The 18,946-nt window shown below is 43.7% G+C and overlaps 1 protein-coding gene across 5 annotated transcripts in view; it reads left to right on the top strand.

The window, feature by feature from the left end:
* trioa (trio Rho guanine nucleotide exchange factor a) overlaps window positions 1–18,699 on the top strand; it is a 90,088-nt gene extending 71,389 nt beyond the window's left edge. For 3 of the 5 annotated variants that reach the window (XM_008295163.1, XM_008295160.1, XM_008295164.1), the window contains 27 exons: window positions 64–163; window positions 275–518; window positions 599–706; window positions 2,204–2,397; window positions 2,500–2,670; window positions 5,718–5,813; window positions 7,195–7,343; window positions 7,455–7,521; window positions 7,611–7,714; window positions 7,805–7,874; window positions 7,966–8,055; window positions 8,146–8,238; window positions 8,418–8,468; window positions 8,557–8,634; window positions 8,719–8,910; window positions 9,274–9,454; window positions 9,551–9,817; window positions 9,910–10,412; window positions 11,248–11,495; window positions 13,017–13,158; window positions 13,248–13,275; window positions 13,398–13,560; window positions 14,293–14,414; window positions 14,502–14,580; window positions 14,722–14,922; window positions 15,027–15,165; window positions 16,006–18,699. In XM_008295163.1, the coding sequence (XP_008293385.1) occupies window positions 64–163; window positions 275–518; window positions 599–706; window positions 2,204–2,397; window positions 2,500–2,670; window positions 5,718–5,813; window positions 7,195–7,343; window positions 7,455–7,521; window positions 7,611–7,714; window positions 7,805–7,874; window positions 7,966–8,055; window positions 8,146–8,238; window positions 8,418–8,468; window positions 8,557–8,634; window positions 8,719–8,910; window positions 9,274–9,454; window positions 9,551–9,817; window positions 9,910–10,412; window positions 11,248–11,495; window positions 13,017–13,158; window positions 13,248–13,275; window positions 13,398–13,560; window positions 14,293–14,414; window positions 14,502–14,580; window positions 14,722–14,922; window positions 15,027–15,165; window positions 16,006–16,563 (4,438 nt within the window). In that variant the 3' untranslated portion in view covers window positions 16,564–18,699. The remainder of the gene's footprint in view (window positions 1–63; window positions 164–274; window positions 519–598; window positions 707–2,203; window positions 2,398–2,499; window positions 2,671–5,717; window positions 5,814–7,194; window positions 7,344–7,454; window positions 7,522–7,610; window positions 7,715–7,804; window positions 7,875–7,965; window positions 8,056–8,145; window positions 8,239–8,417; window positions 8,469–8,556; window positions 8,635–8,718; window positions 8,911–9,273; window positions 9,455–9,550; window positions 9,818–9,909; window positions 10,413–11,247; window positions 11,496–13,016; window positions 13,159–13,247; window positions 13,276–13,397; window positions 13,561–14,292; window positions 14,415–14,501; window positions 14,581–14,721; window positions 14,923–15,026; window positions 15,166–16,005) is intronic. The other 2 variants (XM_008295162.1, XM_008295161.1) reach the window with 2 other exon arrangements.
* Window positions 18,700–18,946: the final 247 nt, after the last annotated feature.

The following is an 18,946-nucleotide window of genomic DNA, read 5'->3' as shown; positions in this document are numbered from 1 at the left end:
GTTGTGGTAGAAGAAATTAAAACACACATATAACCTTTTATTGATCATGTGTGCTTGTGTCAGGGATGGAGAGGATCTGGACAGTCAGGGTGAAGGCAGCAGCCAACCAGACACCATCTCTCTAGCCTCCCGCACCTCTCAGAACACACTGGACAGCGATAAGGTGAGAGCACACACACACACACACACAAACACTACCTGCATCACTGCATCTTGAAGCTGGGATAAATGTCACGTGGAAACCAGGTCTCAGTCGTCATCTTGTCCTCCTCAGCTCTCCGGTGGCTGTGAGCTGACTGTGGTCATACACGACTTCATGGCCAGCAACAGCAACGAGCTGACGGTGCGGCGCGGCCAGACGGTGGAGGTTCTGGAGCGTTGTCACGACAAGCCCGACTGGTGCCTGGTCAGGACCACAGACCGCTCTCCCGCCCAGGAGGGTCTGGTGCCCTGCTCCATGCTCTGCATCGCCCATTCCAGGTCCTCCATGGAGATGGAGGGCATCTTCAACCACAAAGGTACAGAGTGCGGTGTGTGTGTTCTGTAGTTCAACCACTTGCTTTGTGCAAGTCTCAAAACCTCGCTCTGTCTTCCACAGACACTCTGTCGGTGTGCAGCAATGACTCCATCATGCCAGGATCATCCGCTACGCTCCAACCTGGTCACGGCATCGGCTCCCACACCTCACCAGGGCCTAAAAGACCAGGTAGGGTCCCCTGTGCATCCACTGTGTCTGATGGGAAATCCTATTCAGGGGGGTTTCTAGAAAATAATTGTATGAGGGAGCACACTGTGTCAAGGGAGCGAAGCGACCGAGGGGGGGAAGCCTTTGAAAAAAAACGAAGCTTAAATGGGACATTCTGAGGCTCTCTGAGGGAGAAATTTTAGCTCATGAAATTTCAGAAATCAAGACTTTATCAACTGTGGAGCGATTGTTGTTTGATTAGAACTGTAATACAACTGTAAATGAAAACATGACAAATACTACTATTGGCAAAACCTCTATTTAGTAGTACTTGGAATGTTCTGACATGCTCGTACTGCACCATGATACACTTACATGTACTACTACGACAGCATGTAAGAACATGGCCCAAAGCCCTTAGAGGTCTTGGCCTGTTTTTGCACACTTTTAGTTTTGTCTTTATATACCACATAAGTACATGTTTACCATGCCCATGTTTGGGATCTTTTTTTTTAGCACAACATCCTCTATATGATCTGACCATTATTTTTTCATTTTAACCAACTATATTAACATTTTGGGCTCAAAAACACACAAAAAATACAAAATCTGATTTGAAGAAATGTTTTATTTCTGACAATAAAAACCACCAACATGCTTAAGGAAGCATTCTGAAAGTTGAAATGTAATCATAGGTTGCAGATGTGAATTCGAAAAGGTAAATTTAATATAAAATCAATTAAATACAAATATATACAACTATATATGCAACTATATATGCAACTATATATGCAACTATATACGAAGCAGGTGTGGCTTTCTTTCTGTTTGTATCTGTGCTACTCCTGAAAGTCATTTATGTCCAAAATGAGGCAGACAGCCACATTACAGGACCTGCACTTCCAGGGACTTTCTTTTACTTTCGTTTTGTCCGTCACAGAAAAATTGATCACAAAAAATGACGGAGATTTTGAAAGAAACGCGACGCCCGCATTGCATATTTCATATGCTTATATTTTACACGGTTTTTGTCACGCATATTCATAGCATCATATCTCCGGTTTTACGTGGTCTGTAGACATGAAACAAAAACTGGGAGAGAGTTTAAAGTCTGCACTTTCGAGAGAAGTTGACAGCATCGCCATATATACGATAGTTTTCCTGTGGTGACGTCTTGAACATGTCATATGATTGTATCACGTCGGCGTGACGGCAGACCTCTAAGGGTTCAATTGGCGTTTTGGTAAGAGGGCGCAAGCCGGGAGTGTGATGGCGCAGCGCCCCTGTAACATTATTTAGACAAAACTCTGCTATTAAAAATTCTCACAACCACATCAGTTTAGGAACGGGGAGGTAGGTAAGGATGGTGTGCGAGAAAATCATTTATGTCACATTAAGAAACCAAGAAATGGTAGAACTGTACTCCGTAGATGAAATCTTCTGCTCAAAGCTGGTGATCCACAGTGTGATTTCAAATGATCCATTTCAGCTCCAAGCTGTTTTTGATGCATCTCTTAGGTAACACATTACGAAAGTGGCTCACCAGCCCAGTGCGTCGGCTAAGCAGCGGCAAGGCGGACGGCCACGTGAAGAAGCTTGCCCACAAACACAAGAAGAGCCGCGAGATGAGGAAGAGCGGAGAGATGACGATGGGATCACAGAAAGACTCAGATGACAGTGCTGCTACTCCTCAGGATGAAACCCTGGAGGAGGTGGGTGGACACAGTACACTTAGAATTATTCTCTCTCCATTTCCACATTCTGTAGAGTTTAATGTGAGGTAACCTCTGCTTTCCCATCCTCGTGTTCTGCAGAGGGTTCGTAACGAGGGCCTGTCGAGCGGTACCTTGTCCAAGTCCAGTTCTTCGGGCATGCAGAGCTGCGGAGAGGAGGAGGGCGAGGAGGGTGCTGACTCAGTACCTCTGCCTCCACCTATGGCCATCCAGCAACACAGCCTGCTGCAGCCAGACTCACAGGATGACAAGGTGAGGAGGGTTGGTGCACGACAGTGGGGGCAGAAGAGAGAGGTCAGACAGGAGCATGTAGATTGGCAAAGACAAGAGGAGAGGAGAAGCAGGACACTAACTGTTTTCACCCTTGACTCTTAACATGTTCTGTTGCTGCAAAATCGGTTCACAGTTTTGCTAAAATGAAAATAAACTGTCAGTGCATCATATTGTAAGACTGGATACTCTCAGGGACTTTTTAAAATCTGAATATAGCTGAAATGTCACATTTTCACAGCTTTATCTCTGAGATGAATGTTCATCGACTTGACCTATTTGAGAGTATTTTCCCATAATAAATATTATCCTCAGAATTTTCTTGTAAGTAATTTTAAAGCTCCATTCGTCATCCGCAGTATTCTGTCCGATTAAAAGGGTTTATTGTGATTGATATTAAGTGTAGTCATTGTTAGTCAGCTGAGGAATCTGAGGAATTGCTGTTTTCTTACCTCTGTTTAGAGAGTTTATTACTCCCTAGTCTTTTAGATATATGCAGTCTTAGTATTTACAGTTGCTCCTGTCTAAAATAGGTGTGCACTAAAGAACTTTGCACTTTTTCTTTTGCATATTTTACTTAAAAATTCACTTACAATATTAGAAAATTGACCCTGCTGAATTTCACTTGCTAGTCATGTGCATAAAGTCAACAGGACTGAAACTTTACAACTTTTATATCTAATAAGCATTTATTTCAAATCACACAAAAATATAACCACAATTGGTCCATTACTTACAACTGAACGTGTTATTTTTTAGACATCTGAGCACGTTAACTGTTTGATTAAAAGACATCTATGATCATCTTATCCAGCACTTACACAGGGTTTTTTGTCCCCTTCACATTGCTGTTACAGTTTTTTGGTTTTGAGGTTACACTTTCGCTCATTTCAGTCCCTTTTTTTCCAAAAAAGGACATTTCCTGACACAGTTGAAGTGAGTCTTTAGTTTAAGTTATGCGTAGCGTTTTATCTTGGCATGTTGCATCATGTTCTCCCCTCTCTTCTGAAGCAGAAAGCAATGAAAAGTTTCAGGTAGTCCAGGTCTCCTCCTCGACTAAAGTGGAGACTCCTCTGACACTAATTTCTGTTTCTCTTTTGTTTTGTTTCCTGGTTGTATTGTTTGCTGTTTGCCATGCTGTAGCATTACCTTGATTTATGTCCTGTCTTTGCTTTGTCTCAGTTTCCATACCTTTCCATCTGAAAAGCCCCGCTCTTGCCCCCTCTGTCTTTTCCCTCAGTCAATTTTTTCAATTCTTTCTTTTCCCCCCACTCTTGAACTTTAAATGCTACTTTCTAAAGCCTGTTCTTTGGTTTCTACAACCGTTTCTAGATTGAAAGAACATGAAGCTAGCAGCTTTTTCAGACTTTCTTCTTTTCAAAATACACCTTTCTCTGTCCCCTTAAAGTCACTCTTTTGTATTTTTATGGACTCTTAAACATTCCTAAACTTCTTTAGTGCAGATTTTTTCCTCCTTTTTTTTTTTTTTTCTTCGGTTTTACTTGTTTTGACTTCTGCCCTGTTTCTTCAACACACAACTGGAACGGAGAACCGCCTGGCAGATGAGCGAGGGCATTAAGGCAAAATGTAGATAGTGAGAGGACGCATGGAGCTCTTAACTGTAAATGAAGGGGAATGTGGACTTTCTTTCTCAGTGTCAGATCAGAGGGCTGTAATGCCTAATTTGCGCCAGCTTCTGCACATTTTGAGAACCTTTTCAGCTTTGTAATGCCTTGAGCTTGTTAGATTAACACAGGACTGCAGCTTTTTTTCTGCATGTTTATCAGTCATAGGTTGGAATGAGAATGGCCACCAAGTGAAGTTAAAAGAAACAAATAATAATAAATACAAAAAAAAAAAAGGAAAGAGGTAAGATTCCCTGTCAGCTGAGCAGGCAGCTCCTCCTCCTAAATATGACCCCGCATTGAGGTGAAACTGACGAAGACCCCGTGTTCCCATCATTCCTCTCACCACTCCCTCCGTCACCTGCCCCTGCCCGCTCGTCCTCATCTCCTTTTACCCTCTGTGCGTTAACCTCATTACCCATGCGAGTAATTGGCATCTCTAAATGCTGGCGAGGCCAGAAGGGTACACAGCCTCACCCAGAAAACCTAATTGGGGAAAGTCTTGAAGCACAGCACAGCAAGGGTGAGAGTCTCCTGAACTATATATACATGCATACATATACCTCTTTCATTCTCGCTCTGTTAGCATCCTTTCTTTACTCCAAAGGCCATTCATCATCATCATCATCATCCTCATCATCATCAACACCACCTGAGAAAGCAACAGAAACATTTTCCATTGAAATTACTTTTTTTTTTTTTCCAATTTTCTCCCCATTACTATTTTAAAACATTTCATTTTTTTCCACATCTTTATTACATTCGCTCAACATTCAGCCTCATGTTTTTACCTTTCCATTGACAGTTTTTTAAATTTCATATACTTTTTCTTTGTACTTTTCTGTTTTTTTTAAAAAAACAACCTTGAGCTATAAACCCTGCAGTACTGGGGTTCACGAATGAATGAATCTCTTCAGATTAAAGCATTGAACATTTAACAAACATTTTCAACAAGTCATTGCTCGCACCAGTAACTAGAATAAAATATTCACTTGTAATAAAACTAATAAAGACATGAGAAAATCCAAAAGCTAACCTTGAAATTCGTCTTAGTCAAAACTCCAGCATGACTTTTACCCATAAAAATATTTAGCTTTTTCTTTGCCATCCATTACTGGACAACTATAAGTTTGCACATAAAACCGATGAGAGTGTTTATGATTTTTTTTAAAGGGAAGAATCAGTGTTTCAAATAGCCAGTTAAATTGTTCGACCTCTTTAAATAACTTATGTTATTGAAGTTATTAAGTAAAGCTTGTATAAATTTTGACCACTTTATGTAGGAAAGTTGTGTCAACACCAGCCAGAGAGTAGCATTAGCAGAGTGGACTGCTGAATTACGTGTACTATCATAGTCTTATACTTGTTTTGTCTACCTCCTCTCGTCTCTCCATTTTTGCCCAGACATCCTCTCGTCTGTCAGTCCGTCCGTCCAGTTCAGAGACGCCCAGCGCCGCTGAGTTGGTGAGCGCCATCGAGGAGCTCGTCAAAAGCAAGATGGTAGGATACAAACACTTGACCTAAATGCCAGTTCATGCTGTCTGTAGTCCGCAGTGGTCCTCATGATGTAAATTTTGTCATTTGCCCAAGTCTGTGAGAGTCCACAAAGCTTGACTGCGCAGACTGTACACACTGCAGGTGCACCAAGTCCCCCGAACTGATGCTTGTTATGAGGAGAAACTGTGCGAGGAGATTCTGTCATCCATGCCTTTATAATCCATCATTAGGAGAGATGAAGTAGTCGGCAGTGCATTTCTAGGTGTCTTGATTTGGCATTCCAGTGCCTGAACACTGCAGGAAGTTCTCAGGCGACGCTGCAGCACAAAACTATCTGTTGTATCAAATTAAAGATGCGGCCAGCTTATTAGAAACACCCAAGGGAGCCCCGTGTGTTTGTTATATTCGATATGAAGGACAATGCGTCCATCTGAGTAGCAGGTCAACACGTTACCTGTAGCATGTATACTGTAGAACAAATGCAACCGCACATCTACATCCTACACAGAGCTGCTTTCTGATGATGGGTTTATGTCAGTGAACGTTCTGCTGATTCAGTAACTTAGCAGTGCTTCATTTCAGTTGAATTAAACATTAGTTGTGAGTCTTAAATTTCCTGACTAACAAACTAATTTAAAGAAAACTTTGAGTCAGCTTTATGTGGACCATAGACTGTATAAAAGATGGACGTAGCTACGGTGACGTCACCCGTTGGTTTCTGCACTGAGAAAATGAAGTCAGGGTTTTGCTACTTCCTGGTTGACATCTTGGATTTTTGGAGCCAGTGACGCAAAAATCGTCGGAGGGGGGCGGAACCATAGGAGCAGCGATTGGTCAGACGGATTGAGAGGCGGGCCCTCTCTGCCCGCCCACATTTACCGCCTTCTGCTCGCTTCATCTGTATGGTCGCTGCCGACTGTCAATCAAGCCAGCCACGCCCCTTGCCCCACAAAATGTTGACGATTTTTTAAAAATTCAGTATTGATTTATTTTCAGATTGGCCACCTGATCTCTGGATTTGACCATGAAAACTAATAAGGAAAAAATCCTGAGCTGTAGGAATGCAGTATTTGGTGATCTGTGATCGCTTCTTTTTCAATACAAGTCTATGGGAGCCAGGGCTTTTTAGAGCCAGCAGCTGGCAGACGTAGGTTTTTGACACTTCCGGGTTGGCTTCATTTTTCAGGGCCGGTTGCTCCGTCCATCTTTTATACAGTCTATGATGTGGACACAGTATGAATACAATTAATATGAATTCCCATGAGCCAAATAATTAGTTCATCTGTGGTAGGAAGACATTTGTTCTCATGCTACTATCCTCCTAACACAGATAAACTGTTGACAAACATGGCTTGACCTGTTTTCTTGTCGTGTCCTGGTGCAGGCTCTGGAGGACAGACCCAGTTCTCTGTCAGTAGAACAGGGAGACAGCAGCTCTCCTTCCTTCAACCCGTCTGATAACTCCCTCCTGTCCTCGTCCTCCCCCATCGAGGAGATGGACGAACGCAGGAACAGCATTCTCAAGAAAAGGCAGTATGTCCACTACCATCACACACACACACATACACACACACACAGAACACGTTTAGTGAGTTCTAAGTCTGTGAGATAGTTCTTATTTTAAGTCTGTCATCTTTGCCCCAGTTACATTCTGCTGGAGTTGGTGGAGACGGAGCGAGATTATGTCAGAGACCTCGGCCTGGTGGTGGAGGTGAGTTAATTCTTCAGCATCGTTACTGTGCTCAACTCTGCAGACCCCTTGCTGTGAATCCTTACTCACATGTTTGTGTCCTCCATAAGGGCTACATGAGCAGGATGAAGGAGGAGGGCGTCCCGGATGACATGAAGGGGAAAGACAAGATCGTGTTTGGCAACATCCACCAAATCTACGACTGGCACAAAGAGTATGAGGCGCACACATATGACTAATGCGGATTTTTAGACTCACCGGTGCAGCAACTTACTTCTTTCTCTGTCGTATTTGTCTTGCTCAGCTTCTTCCTCAGGGAGTTGGAGAAGTGTTTGGAGGACCCTGACAGACTGGGACCACTCTTTCTCAAACAGGTTTGTCTGCAATTAATTTCACTTCTGCTTTATTCGTACTTGCTTGTACACATTTGATGAAAATGTAATTGTATGTGAATTTTCCAACCAGGAGCGGAGACTAAACATGTACGTCGTGTACTGTCAAAACAAGCCCAAGTCAGAGCACATTGTCTCGGAGTACATTGACACCTACTTTGAGGTATGATTGTGAAGATGTAACCCTATGAGAAACATCAGATGCTGCAAACTGCCACTATCAGCCTCTAAAGAAACCTGTTTGACGTTGTAGGACCTGAAGCAGCGGCTGGGACACAGGCTGCAGATCACAGACCTGCTCATCAAACCAGTGCAAAGGATCATGAAGTACCAGCTGCTGCTGAAGGTTAGTCCGCTAACATGCAGCAGAGGGCGCCAGAGCTCCAGCTGCAGCTCATTTCTCCCTTTCTGTTTCTGCACTGCTGTCTATAAAAGTACATCTCTGCTACACATCATCTACTCAGATGTTAAAAATGTCAATTGTTGCATTTATATTTTCTTACCTGCCCTGCTTTTGTGTTTTAGGATTTCCTGAAACACTCTAAAAAGGCTGGGCTCGAGTCTATGGATTTAGAGGTATGATGAGAGATCTTTAAAGGTCCTCTCGACTCAAACAAAACGTCTTTAGCAGTCCCATTCAACTTTTTTGTTCTGACTCTTACAGAAAGCAGTGGAGGTCATGTGCATTGTGCCTAAAAGGTGTAACGACATGATGAATGTTGGCCGGCTTCAGGGATTCGATGTAAGAAATAACTTGTGATTAAAGATAATACGATGCACTAACAAATATAACTTGAGTCCTTGACCTCTTCATCTCCCTCTACAGGGGAAAATCGTGGCTCAGGGCCGCCTTTTGCTGCAGGACACGTTCATGGTGTCCGACCCAGAGGGCAGTCTGCTCGGCCGGATGAAGGAGAGGAGAGTCTTCCTGTTTGAGCAGCTTGTCATCTTCAGTGAGCCACTGGACAAGAAGAAAGGTTTCTCCCTGCCAGGCTTCCTCTACAAGAACAGTATCAAGGTAATGATATGAGGGGCAAAAGTGTGCATTAATAACTTCTTCACGTCAAGTTAGTGAAAGCCAGTGGAAGTTAGAATGTATGGTTCAGCGTCCAGTTAAAGGACAAGCTGTGAAAAGTCAGACATTCTGAGCAAGTTTTCTTTAGATTATTAGGTTTTATCATAAGTAATGAATCTGTATAGTGAGGCCTTTAATTGTACATTAGAGAAAAGTAAAGCAAAAAGGTTAAAAAAAAAATAAAATAAAAGACACCAAGTTACTAATTACAAAATCTATATATTTCATTGTTCATGGGATACTGATTGTAGATTGACAGTGCATCTCCCTGTTCTTTTGTTTTCTTCTTCCTGTTTTGCACTCTAGGTTAGCTGTTTGGGTCTGGAGGACAATGTGGAAGGTGATCCCTGTAAGTTCATTCTTACCTCTCGGTCGACCAACGGCGCCGTGGAGTCCTTCGTGCTTCACTCGGCCCACCCAGGGGTGCGTGAAGTCTGGACCCTTCAGATCAGCCAGATACTCGAGAGCCAACGCAACTTCCTCAATGGTAGGCTAACAAAGACGCACACATTACATACATACGGTTTTATAGATGAACTGTTTTGTACATGGCCGCCCTCGTCTCTTTTGCACCTTATCACAGCTCTGACCTCACCAATAGAGTATCAGAGGAACCATGTAGGGGCCAGCAGTGGGCCGTGTGTGCCCAGCATGGGAGCTCCGGGTGGAGGCAGCAGTGGTTCAAGTGTCGCCCCTGGAGTAGGAGGTGGAAGCTCTCAGGGTAGTTCCATCCCTTCAGGACCTCAGGGTGGCTCTCGTCGGCCCTCAAGGATCCCACAGCCTTCTCGTCTGCCCCAACCCCTTCGCCACCACCCTGGGGCCGACCCAGACGGCCCCAACAAGATGTCAGGTATGGAACACGAATCTGTATTTGTGAAATCTGTTTTGTTGACACAATGAAAGATGTGACTGAGGTGTGAGTTTTACTCGATTGTGATCCAGGTTCGTCCCCTCGTCCTGTCCCTCCTCCCCTGCTCCCTCCAGGGGGTAGCCCACAGGGCAAGCGCCCTGTCCACATCCCAGAGGACCAAGCACAGACCCCCACTCCTGCCAGTGCTGTAACCCCTATCCCTCGCGCCACGGTTGGGCCTCTGCCCTCCACACCCAGTTCCAAACCACGGCCAGGAGCTGTGTCCCCTATGAGTTCCCCTATGTCCACTCCCGCTTTTGGCAAGGACGCCCTCCCTCCTCCCCCTCCCAGCCCAGGCCAAAAGTCTGGATCTGGATTCTGGAGCTCCATGCCGGGCTCTCCAGCCAGCCGGCCTGGCTCATTCACCTTCCCAGGGGAAGCAGGAGAGTCTCCGGTTCGTCAGAGCTCAAACCAGATCCAAACTGGCTCAGGCAGCCAAACCCACAGACACTCCACGCACAGCAAGGAGGCCGACCGCATGAGTACGTGCTCATCGGCCAGTGAGCAGTCCATCCAGTCCACCCAGAGTAACGGGGTAAGACTACTACCTACTGCCCAGAGCTGATCCGACTAACACCGAGGCAGAGGGAAGCCTGGTCTATCCTGTCTGCCTGTTGTCTCCTGTCCTGCTGCAGCCAGCGCTACTAATCTGTCCTCTACTACGCATCTCTGACAACTTTCACTGCTCTTCAACATCATCCTTTCTAGCTCTAGACAATTTCTGAAGGCAATCTCTAGCAAAGGTTTCAACTGTCAACGTGTTTTCAGACTCAGAACCTCACTAGCGGAACTTTTTCACCTCCTCAGTGGTTATTTGTGAGGCTGTCTGGAGATTCCTGAACTCTAACAAAGCTTATACTAACACCTGACTTCCTCTTGGCCGTCCTTCACCACCTGCTGTCTTCATGGTGTGATTGCTGAAGTGTACTTTTCTTGCCACTAACCTCTGACGTTTGTGGTTCACCTACAAACGTACTGAACAGAGACTCTCTCATTCAACCTAACGTTCCTCCTCTCATCTTTGCCTGGAGCTGCAGAGCAAAGACGAGTGAACTGGAAATCTTCATGTTATTCCTGCCTTTCTTCATCCAGTTGTCTTTTTTTTCCAAGAAGCAAACGATGAAGCAATGTTTTGTCCTTCTTACGCTTAAATCTACTCTTTCTACGAGGCCATTTTCCAGTGTTTAGTTTATGTTATTGCTTACTTTTCTCACCTTATCTCAACAAAAGAAGTTTGGTTGTAATTATTTTGAGACTTCATACCAAAGTTTAGACAATTAAGTTTTCTAAAAAATGATTTACAGTTAACTTCCATGAATCGTGTGAGTTTGTGCTGACCGTTTTCCACATGCCTCCTCCCCTTGGTGCAGAGTGAAAGTAGCAGCAGCAGTAGCGTATCCACCATGTTGGTGACCCAGGACTACATGGCTGTGAAGGAGGATGAGATCAGCGTCATTCAGGGTGAGGTGGTCCAGATCTTGGCCAGCAACCAGCAAAACATGTTCCTGGTGTTCAGGGCTGCCACCGAGCAGGGCCCCGCCGCCGAGGGCTGGATCCCCGGATTTGTGCTGGGACACACCTCGGCCATTGTCCCCGACTGCCCCGAGGGATCCATCAAGTAAGACATCTGGACAAAGAATAGCTGCTCTTTTTCAGTTCGTATGGTTTTTAGGAGATTAGGTGCAGCTGTCTTCTTATACTGAGATGTAGGGGACTATTCAGAGTTTATTGCAGTCACACAAAATAGACTTGAGGTGTAAAAGCATGCTTCAGCTTGTGTTTACTGGTGTATAGCATGAGTAAAACGTGAGCAGCTGCACCACTGATTCTTTGAGGGGGCAGGTGATTATGGTTCTACAACAGTAGTACCTTAATGCATGATTATTACTAATCTAATGATATAGGAAACTGTATTGTAGTCACAGGAGACATTTTTCTGCATTGAGTGTTTACTTTTAGCACGTTTTGCTGATGCAGGACTTTCACAGCGTAGTATTAGTACTTTTACTTAAGTAAAGGATCTTAGCGCTTTATGTAGAATTTGAAAAGAAATAGCAGTATGTTTTAGCAAAACATAGAAGACTAATGATAGAAGAAGCCACCTAGAAACCTTAATAATTTATAAATCTAGTGGAATAGAGGCCACCTATGCCAGTCCAGCACTGAGCAGGCACTGATCTATTGACTTGTTAAATCCAGACTCGCATACCCGGAAATATTGTTTGTCCAAATTACTGGGGCAATAACATAAGATATGAAAGTCTATCAAGGTAAACTATCACTTAATATTTAAATGAATTAAGACGGTTAAGCCTAACTAGTGACGTAGACGAGTAGGTTTGTTGTGTGAGGTGAGTCTTTCCTGGTGTGGGAAAGATATCTAGCATGTTGCTGAAATCCCTGCTGCTGTAAGGGGTTGTAAAGTTACTGTAGTCGGCTGTAATGGGCCTCAGTAAGCAGAATAGTAACTGAAACTGTGTGTTGTGTTTACTGTCTCAGAAGAAATGGAGTTCCTGCTCATTTTACTATGACGTCCACCTGCCTTCTCTTCAGCAGATAAATGTTACCGCTAGAAACACAAAACTACATGAATTAATCAGAGTTGTAACGACTATGGACTTATTCTGATTTCATATTTTGGGGTTTACTTTGGCTACTTCATTGTAAAGATTCCAGATGTGTGAAGTCTTTTGTAGCAGCATTTGATAAATTCAGGTCGTACAAGACAATTTGTGCTGGGTCATGTGCGAATCAGGAAAACTCTACCAACAGCTGAGTAGGTTAAGTGAGAATAATGTTACATTCATGATTTATTGAGACAAATGCATGAGGAGATGAAAAGACATTCAGCTCACATTGACTACTGCAGACAGACAGCGGTAGATACAAGGTAGTTGTTTGTAGTTCGCTGCTTAGCTCCTAGTGTGAGTGAAGTTGTTTTAGGAATCAATAGTAATTCAAATTTCACATGAATCCTCTGGAATTGGAATTTTGGAACCAGTTCCCGATGCTTAATCATAGTGTCGAGGCTAAAAGCATGTCTTTAATTTGTGATTTATCCTCATCTCTGAAATTGAGATGCTAATCTGCTGGTGCATCAAGACAACGGACCTTACAGCTGACACTTCTATTGTTCCAGTAGGAAGTCTTCATCCTGGCACACGTCTCTGCGCATCCGTAAGAAGTCTGAGAAAAAAGAGAAGGAGGCAAAGAAAGAGACCAAGCTGGAAAATGGTTACAGGAAGTCCAGAGATGGCCTGGCTAATAAAGTTTCTGTAAAGGTCAGTTTCAGTCCACGTCAAGAAGCTCCATTTATGCTCTTAAGTCACGTCGCTTTTCACAACTGACATTTGTTTGTCTTTCTTTCCAGCTTCTAAATCCAAACTACATCTATGATGGTGAGTTTTAACTTTGCGTTTATTTGCAGACAAAAGCAAATCCACACTGTGAATGAACCATAATTCATTCAGTTACCATTTAATTATAAAACATGTCGTCCAACACCTGTCTTTCCTTTCAGTTCCCCCAGAGTTCCTCGTACCTCTGAGCGATGTAACGTGTGACAACGGAGAGAGCGTCACCCTCAGGTGTAAGGTTTGTGGCCGACCCCGGGCTACCGTCACCTGGAAGGGACCCAACCAGAGCAACCTCACCAACAACGGACACTTCAGCATCGCCTACAGGTTAGAAAACAGTCTGAATGTTATGAGTGTCATGGTCTTTTACTCAAAACTCAAACCTTTAAATAGAGTAAATGAAATATTGACGTTCAAAATAAACACTGCATTAGCATCGTTGGAACCAGTTTACCCGACATTCTGGTAGATTAATCGCAACTGGACTTGCTTGAGTTCCTTAAGGACGTTTCACCTCTCATCTAAGAGACTTCATCAGTTCTGACTGACTAGTTGGCAGATCCAGATACTTACATCCTAAAGGAGCCGTTAACACCTGAGTTTCGGTTTCATATTGGGGGTTGTTACTCCTCCCCCTCGTTATGTGAGTGAATGTGGTTTCATCTTCCTGGGGAGAGATCTTATGACTGAACTGTAAACAGGTGAGAGGTGATGCCTCAGACCTCCGTCTCTGTTGAGGGATGGTCTTTCCAGTTAGATGGCTTCTTTTACCTCTCTCTCAAGTCATCTGTCCTCCCCTTGCCAAAATCTGTACGTTGCTGTCTTCAAATGAGTGTCCTTTGTCCTTAAAAGTCTTCACAGACATAGTCTACCCGACGATAAAGACCTACAGTTCCATCAAACTAATCTGTTGCTCTCTTTGATCATGTAAAATGAAAGAATAAACAGTCCAGGAGATTTAATTCTGTTTGTGAAAGCACAGAAGAGAAAATCAGTACAAGTGAAGAAGGCTGAATGTTCAAAGCAGATGTAAACTAACATCCTGCGTCTTTGTTGCAGTGATACGGGCGAAGCAACGTTGCGGATAATCGGCGTAGCCTCTGAGGACGATGGTGTTTACACTTGTGTTGCAACCAACGAGTTGGGCAGCGTAACGTCATCGGCTAGCCTCAGAGTATTAGGTAAGAAATACACAGCATCACTGCTTCCACAGATGTGATTTGACAAGCCTGGTGCTGAGTGCGGACTTGTGTTCTTATTTGCCTCAGCTGTGTCTGCCGATGGGGTCAGAGTGAGCTGGAAGGACAACTTTGAGTCTCACTACGCTGAAGTGGTTGAACTGGGAAGGTAACACACTCACCTAGAATATCTCCATGCCTTGTTAAAAAGTATCACGAACTAAACCAGTTTCAGAAATTGAGATCGTCAGAGTGACAATGATCCAGCAAGTGTGCAAAGCAAACCGACGAACCTGTTTCTTTTCATCAGGGGTCGTTTCTCTGTTGTCAAGCGTTGCGACCACCGGGGAACCAAGCGTACGGTGGCGGTCAAACAGGTTAACAAGAAGCTGATGAGGAGAGACCGGGTGACTCAGGAACTCAATCTGCTCCAGAGACTCCAACACCCGTGCATAGTCAGCCTGATGGACACGTACGAAACCCCCAGCAGCTACGCCCTGGTCCTGGAGATGTCAGTACACAATCAAAAACAGACACTTTTCCCGTAGAATTCAAATCCACATAGACAGCGAAGGCTTCCGTCTCTCCTGTCTTGACGCTTACTTTGTGTTTCAGGGCTGACCAAGGCCGTCTGCTGGACTACATCGTGAGCTGGGGGAATCTGACGGAGGAGAAAGTGGCCTGCTACCTGCGCAACGTTTTAGAAGCTTTACACTACTTGCACAACTGCAGAATAGTTCATTTGGACGTAAAAGTAAGCGTTAATGTTTTCACCTTACCTGCGAGACTTGATCAGTGATTCAATCTCCTGCAAAAGACATTGCAAAAAAAAAAAAAAAAAAAGGGTATCTATGAGGACTGTCTTTGGTAAGACACCTTTAGAATTGACCTAATCTCTGAAGGTAGGCCACAGTTATACTCCCATGCAAACACCACGGACCAATAGTTGTTCTTCTCATAGCCCCCACACAGAATGCATTCCATGTATTTGTAGTGGATCTGCATGTATGTCTTCTGTGTTTACAGCTTGTTTATTGAATCAGAAGGGCTACATTATTGTATGAAGAAGAAGAGATGCTCAGGCACAGTGGATGCCGCTGTAGTGTAGTGGTCAAAAAACTGGAGGGTAAATGGACGCCAACAAGAAGCCCCTCACATACTCAGTGCTGCAGGCTTTAATTTATGTACCTGCAAGGATCCACTACAGCACAAGTGATGCAGAATTCATCATCAGAGAGTGTAAACGTGGCCACTATGCTTTTACTAAAGCAAAATGATTTGATTCACAATGAACATGCACTGGAATACATAAATGCCGATCTATTGCACATCCATGTAACTTGTACTCCAAACTGACTAAAGAGTAGTACAGTAAGAACAACTATGCATCCATGTGGTGTACCGCTGTCCCTGTGCACGTCCACAAGGGAGCATAGTCATCAACTGTCAAGCAATAATGCAGCTGAAGGTTCATGTAGTTCACCAGGATTTACCTACAATTTAGGACCGGAAACTGTTTAGAATTAATTAATACCAATCTAGTCCACAAGACTCATGCTGAGACCATGTTCTCTTTTCTTTGCTCTTGCTCCAGCCTGAGAACCTGCTGGTTGCCCACACCGCCAGCGGCCAGCCAACGGTCAAACTCATAGACTTCGGGGATGCCGTCCAGCTCAACAGTGCCCACTACGTTCACCCTCTGCTGGGCAGCCCTGAGTTTGCCTCCCCAGAGCTGGTCCTCGGAGAGCCTGTGTCGCTGACCTCCGACCTGTGGAGTCTAGGCGTGGTGACCTACGTGCTGCTGAGCGGCGCCTCCCCCTTCCTCGACGAGAGCGCAGAGGAAACCTGCCTAAACATCTGCAGGCTGGACTTCAGCTTCCCCAGGGATTACTTCCAGGGCGTCAGCCAGGCGGCCCGGGACTTTGTCTGCCTGCTTCTGAGGACTGACCCAGGAAGGAGGCCTCCGGCTGGTCTCTGCCTCCAGGAGCCATGGCTGCAGGCTGGTCTTGGCGATGGCCGGGCCAGAGCAGAGGGCTGCCTGGATACCTCCCGCCTCATTTCCTTCATAGACAGGCGGAAACATCAGACTGACGCCAGGCCCATCGGAGGAGTCAGGAGCTTCATTCAAAGTCGCCTTCAGCCTCGAGTTTAACTCCAAAACACCTCTTAGCCCCTACTGCCTCACCAGTGGGATCATAGCAGACAGAAGCAGGAAATACTGGACACTCCTCAGTTTGCTGTCCAGTGCTGAGGCTGTAGGGGCTGCAGGTTCCTCTGGAATGAGTGTCTTTAAGGTCTAGATGTAAAAAAAAGAAGGAGAAACAATGAATGCTGATCTTATCCTCTTTCACGAAATAACCATTGAGTAAAATCCTGTAGTCCTCTCAGTAGTTCAGACCTGCTGAGGTCTTCAGCCAATCAGAGCCCGAGAGAACAGAGTTCTCCCCAATCACATAAATTAATGGATGCCCTTGTCTACTGCTGCTTGCTGGTTTCAACTCAAAACAGATTTTGTAATTAAGTGAACAAAAAGAAAAAAAAAAAAAATTTTAAACACATTATGAAGTAAGTTATTTTCTTTGGAAAGAGTTGGAGCTGATTAGAAGAGCCAATTGATCGAGCCTTGACGCCGCTGCACAGACGCAGAGCTTTCAGGAGAGAGTGACGCCAACGGAGCTAGTGATAGCGCTGAGAGCAAACTGCCCTCCCTCACGTTGCTAAGGAGGAGCACAGACATTGTGTGTTTTTGCTCTTTTACACTAAAGCTGTAACTCAGATAGTTTTGAGACGCAGCCCTTTCTTATAGAAACAATGTATAGAAAGGAGAAGTACAGTCTACGTTTCCAAGAAAATAATAATTGTAGAAAAATGCTCATCAGCTGAAAGTTGCTGTGCTACTTTGGACTCTGTAGACACGTGGATACAGTAGCTGAGCTTCTTGACTTTGAGACATTTATACACGCGATCAGAGCTTTTTGATGGCTGCGCTTACATAACGTACCTAATCTAAGAGACCATGATGACCATGTCGTGAGTTAATAATGCTGCACTGTTCAACCTGAGAAGGAACAATAGACATCCATCATTTGCTTTTCCTAGAACAAAACTTTGTGTTGCGCAGATATGACATGTTTAAGCCTTACCTTGTATATAGACTTTCTGGCCTCTTTCCCCCCCCCACCTCACATTCACAGTGGACTCCTGCTTTTGGACGGCAGGACTATTGGAGCCTCAGTGGCAGCGGTGATTGCCAATCAGATGAGCTTGAATGTGGAGGCAGAGGAGGACGAATTACTGTAAATGCACTCATTGTATGTTATGTTTGATTATCATGTGCAATGTTGCGGCTTTAACATTTTATGCAACTATTTATGAAGACATCTGTTGTATCTGTAATAAATCTAGAGAAAAGCATGTACTTGGTACTGCAAGCACTGCTGGTAGTTTGTGTTTATTTGATCGTTGAGTGTCATGACTGCCAGGCCGGGCCACGTTTAGAGGTCACAAATCTACAATCATTATGGTTTGATCAAAAAAAACTAATTTAACACTTTTTGTACTGTATGCCTCTGTAGTATTGGTACACCAAAGTTGCTCTAGCTTTATAGTACTTAAAGAAAAAAAAATGTTTTATTGCGATTATGTTTCACTTGAGTTCGGTAATTTAAGACTGTGACTGTTTACACTATGTTGGAGGAACACGATTAGATCAGTCTCCTGTTACACCTTTAGGAAAAAGGCGGGAGATTAAAAAGAAGACAGAAATATACTCTCGTAATTCACAGAATGGATCAAGAGCACAATGCGAGATTTTATTTACTAAATGATCTTCTAACTTTATGTACAGATACTTGTTGCCAAAATGTTTCTATTCCTCTTTTTAAAACAACTCCCCTAAAACGGTAACTAACCAGATAAAAACACACCAGATGTTTAAATACAATACATTAATCCAGTAATGGGGTTAAGCATGTTTAAACAGGAATCAGCCCTCTGTTACCTTTTTATTTATTTTAAAAGGTGTGTACAGGCCATTAAAAACAAGGAAACTTGGACTGGATACCTCAGTTTAGGTTTTTTGTTTTTTGTTTTTTTTTCATTGTCATTTTGTCTTTTTTGTTGTGTTTATTTTCCCGTTTCATTTGTTTCATAAATTACATGTTTGCTACGTTTTATGTTTTTTATCTCTGCATGTATATTTCTTTGTACAGATCATACATATTCCCTCCTGTAAATATTCTCATTTTGCCATCAGTTATTTGAAAATTAAACATAATGAACACATGTACCCTGTTTGACATTTTGTTTCTTTTGTGTTTATTATTATTATTATTTCTTCTTTTTTTTATCATTTGGACAGAGGTGTTTTACACATTTAGTTAGTTTAAATAGAAAAGAACTAGCATATATGTGATTTAAATGGGTCAATTAGAGTCATTTCCACCGACTTCTGGGTGAAATTTGGATGTGTGTAGAGTCTTATCGGTTTTCATTTAGGTGCTGAGTTCAACTGTGGCTTTGCTTTCAGTCCATAC

The sequence above is a fragment of the Stegastes partitus genome, unplaced genomic scaffold, assembly GCF_000690725.1.
Source record: "Stegastes partitus isolate 25-593 unplaced genomic scaffold, Stegastes_partitus-1.0.2 Scaffold1026, whole genome shotgun sequence".
In the NCBI taxonomy this organism is placed as follows: Eukaryota; Metazoa; Chordata; class Actinopteri; family Pomacentridae; genus Stegastes; species Stegastes partitus.
Note: the sequence above shows the minus strand (reverse complement) of the source record. Positions and strands in the feature narration are given on the sequence as shown.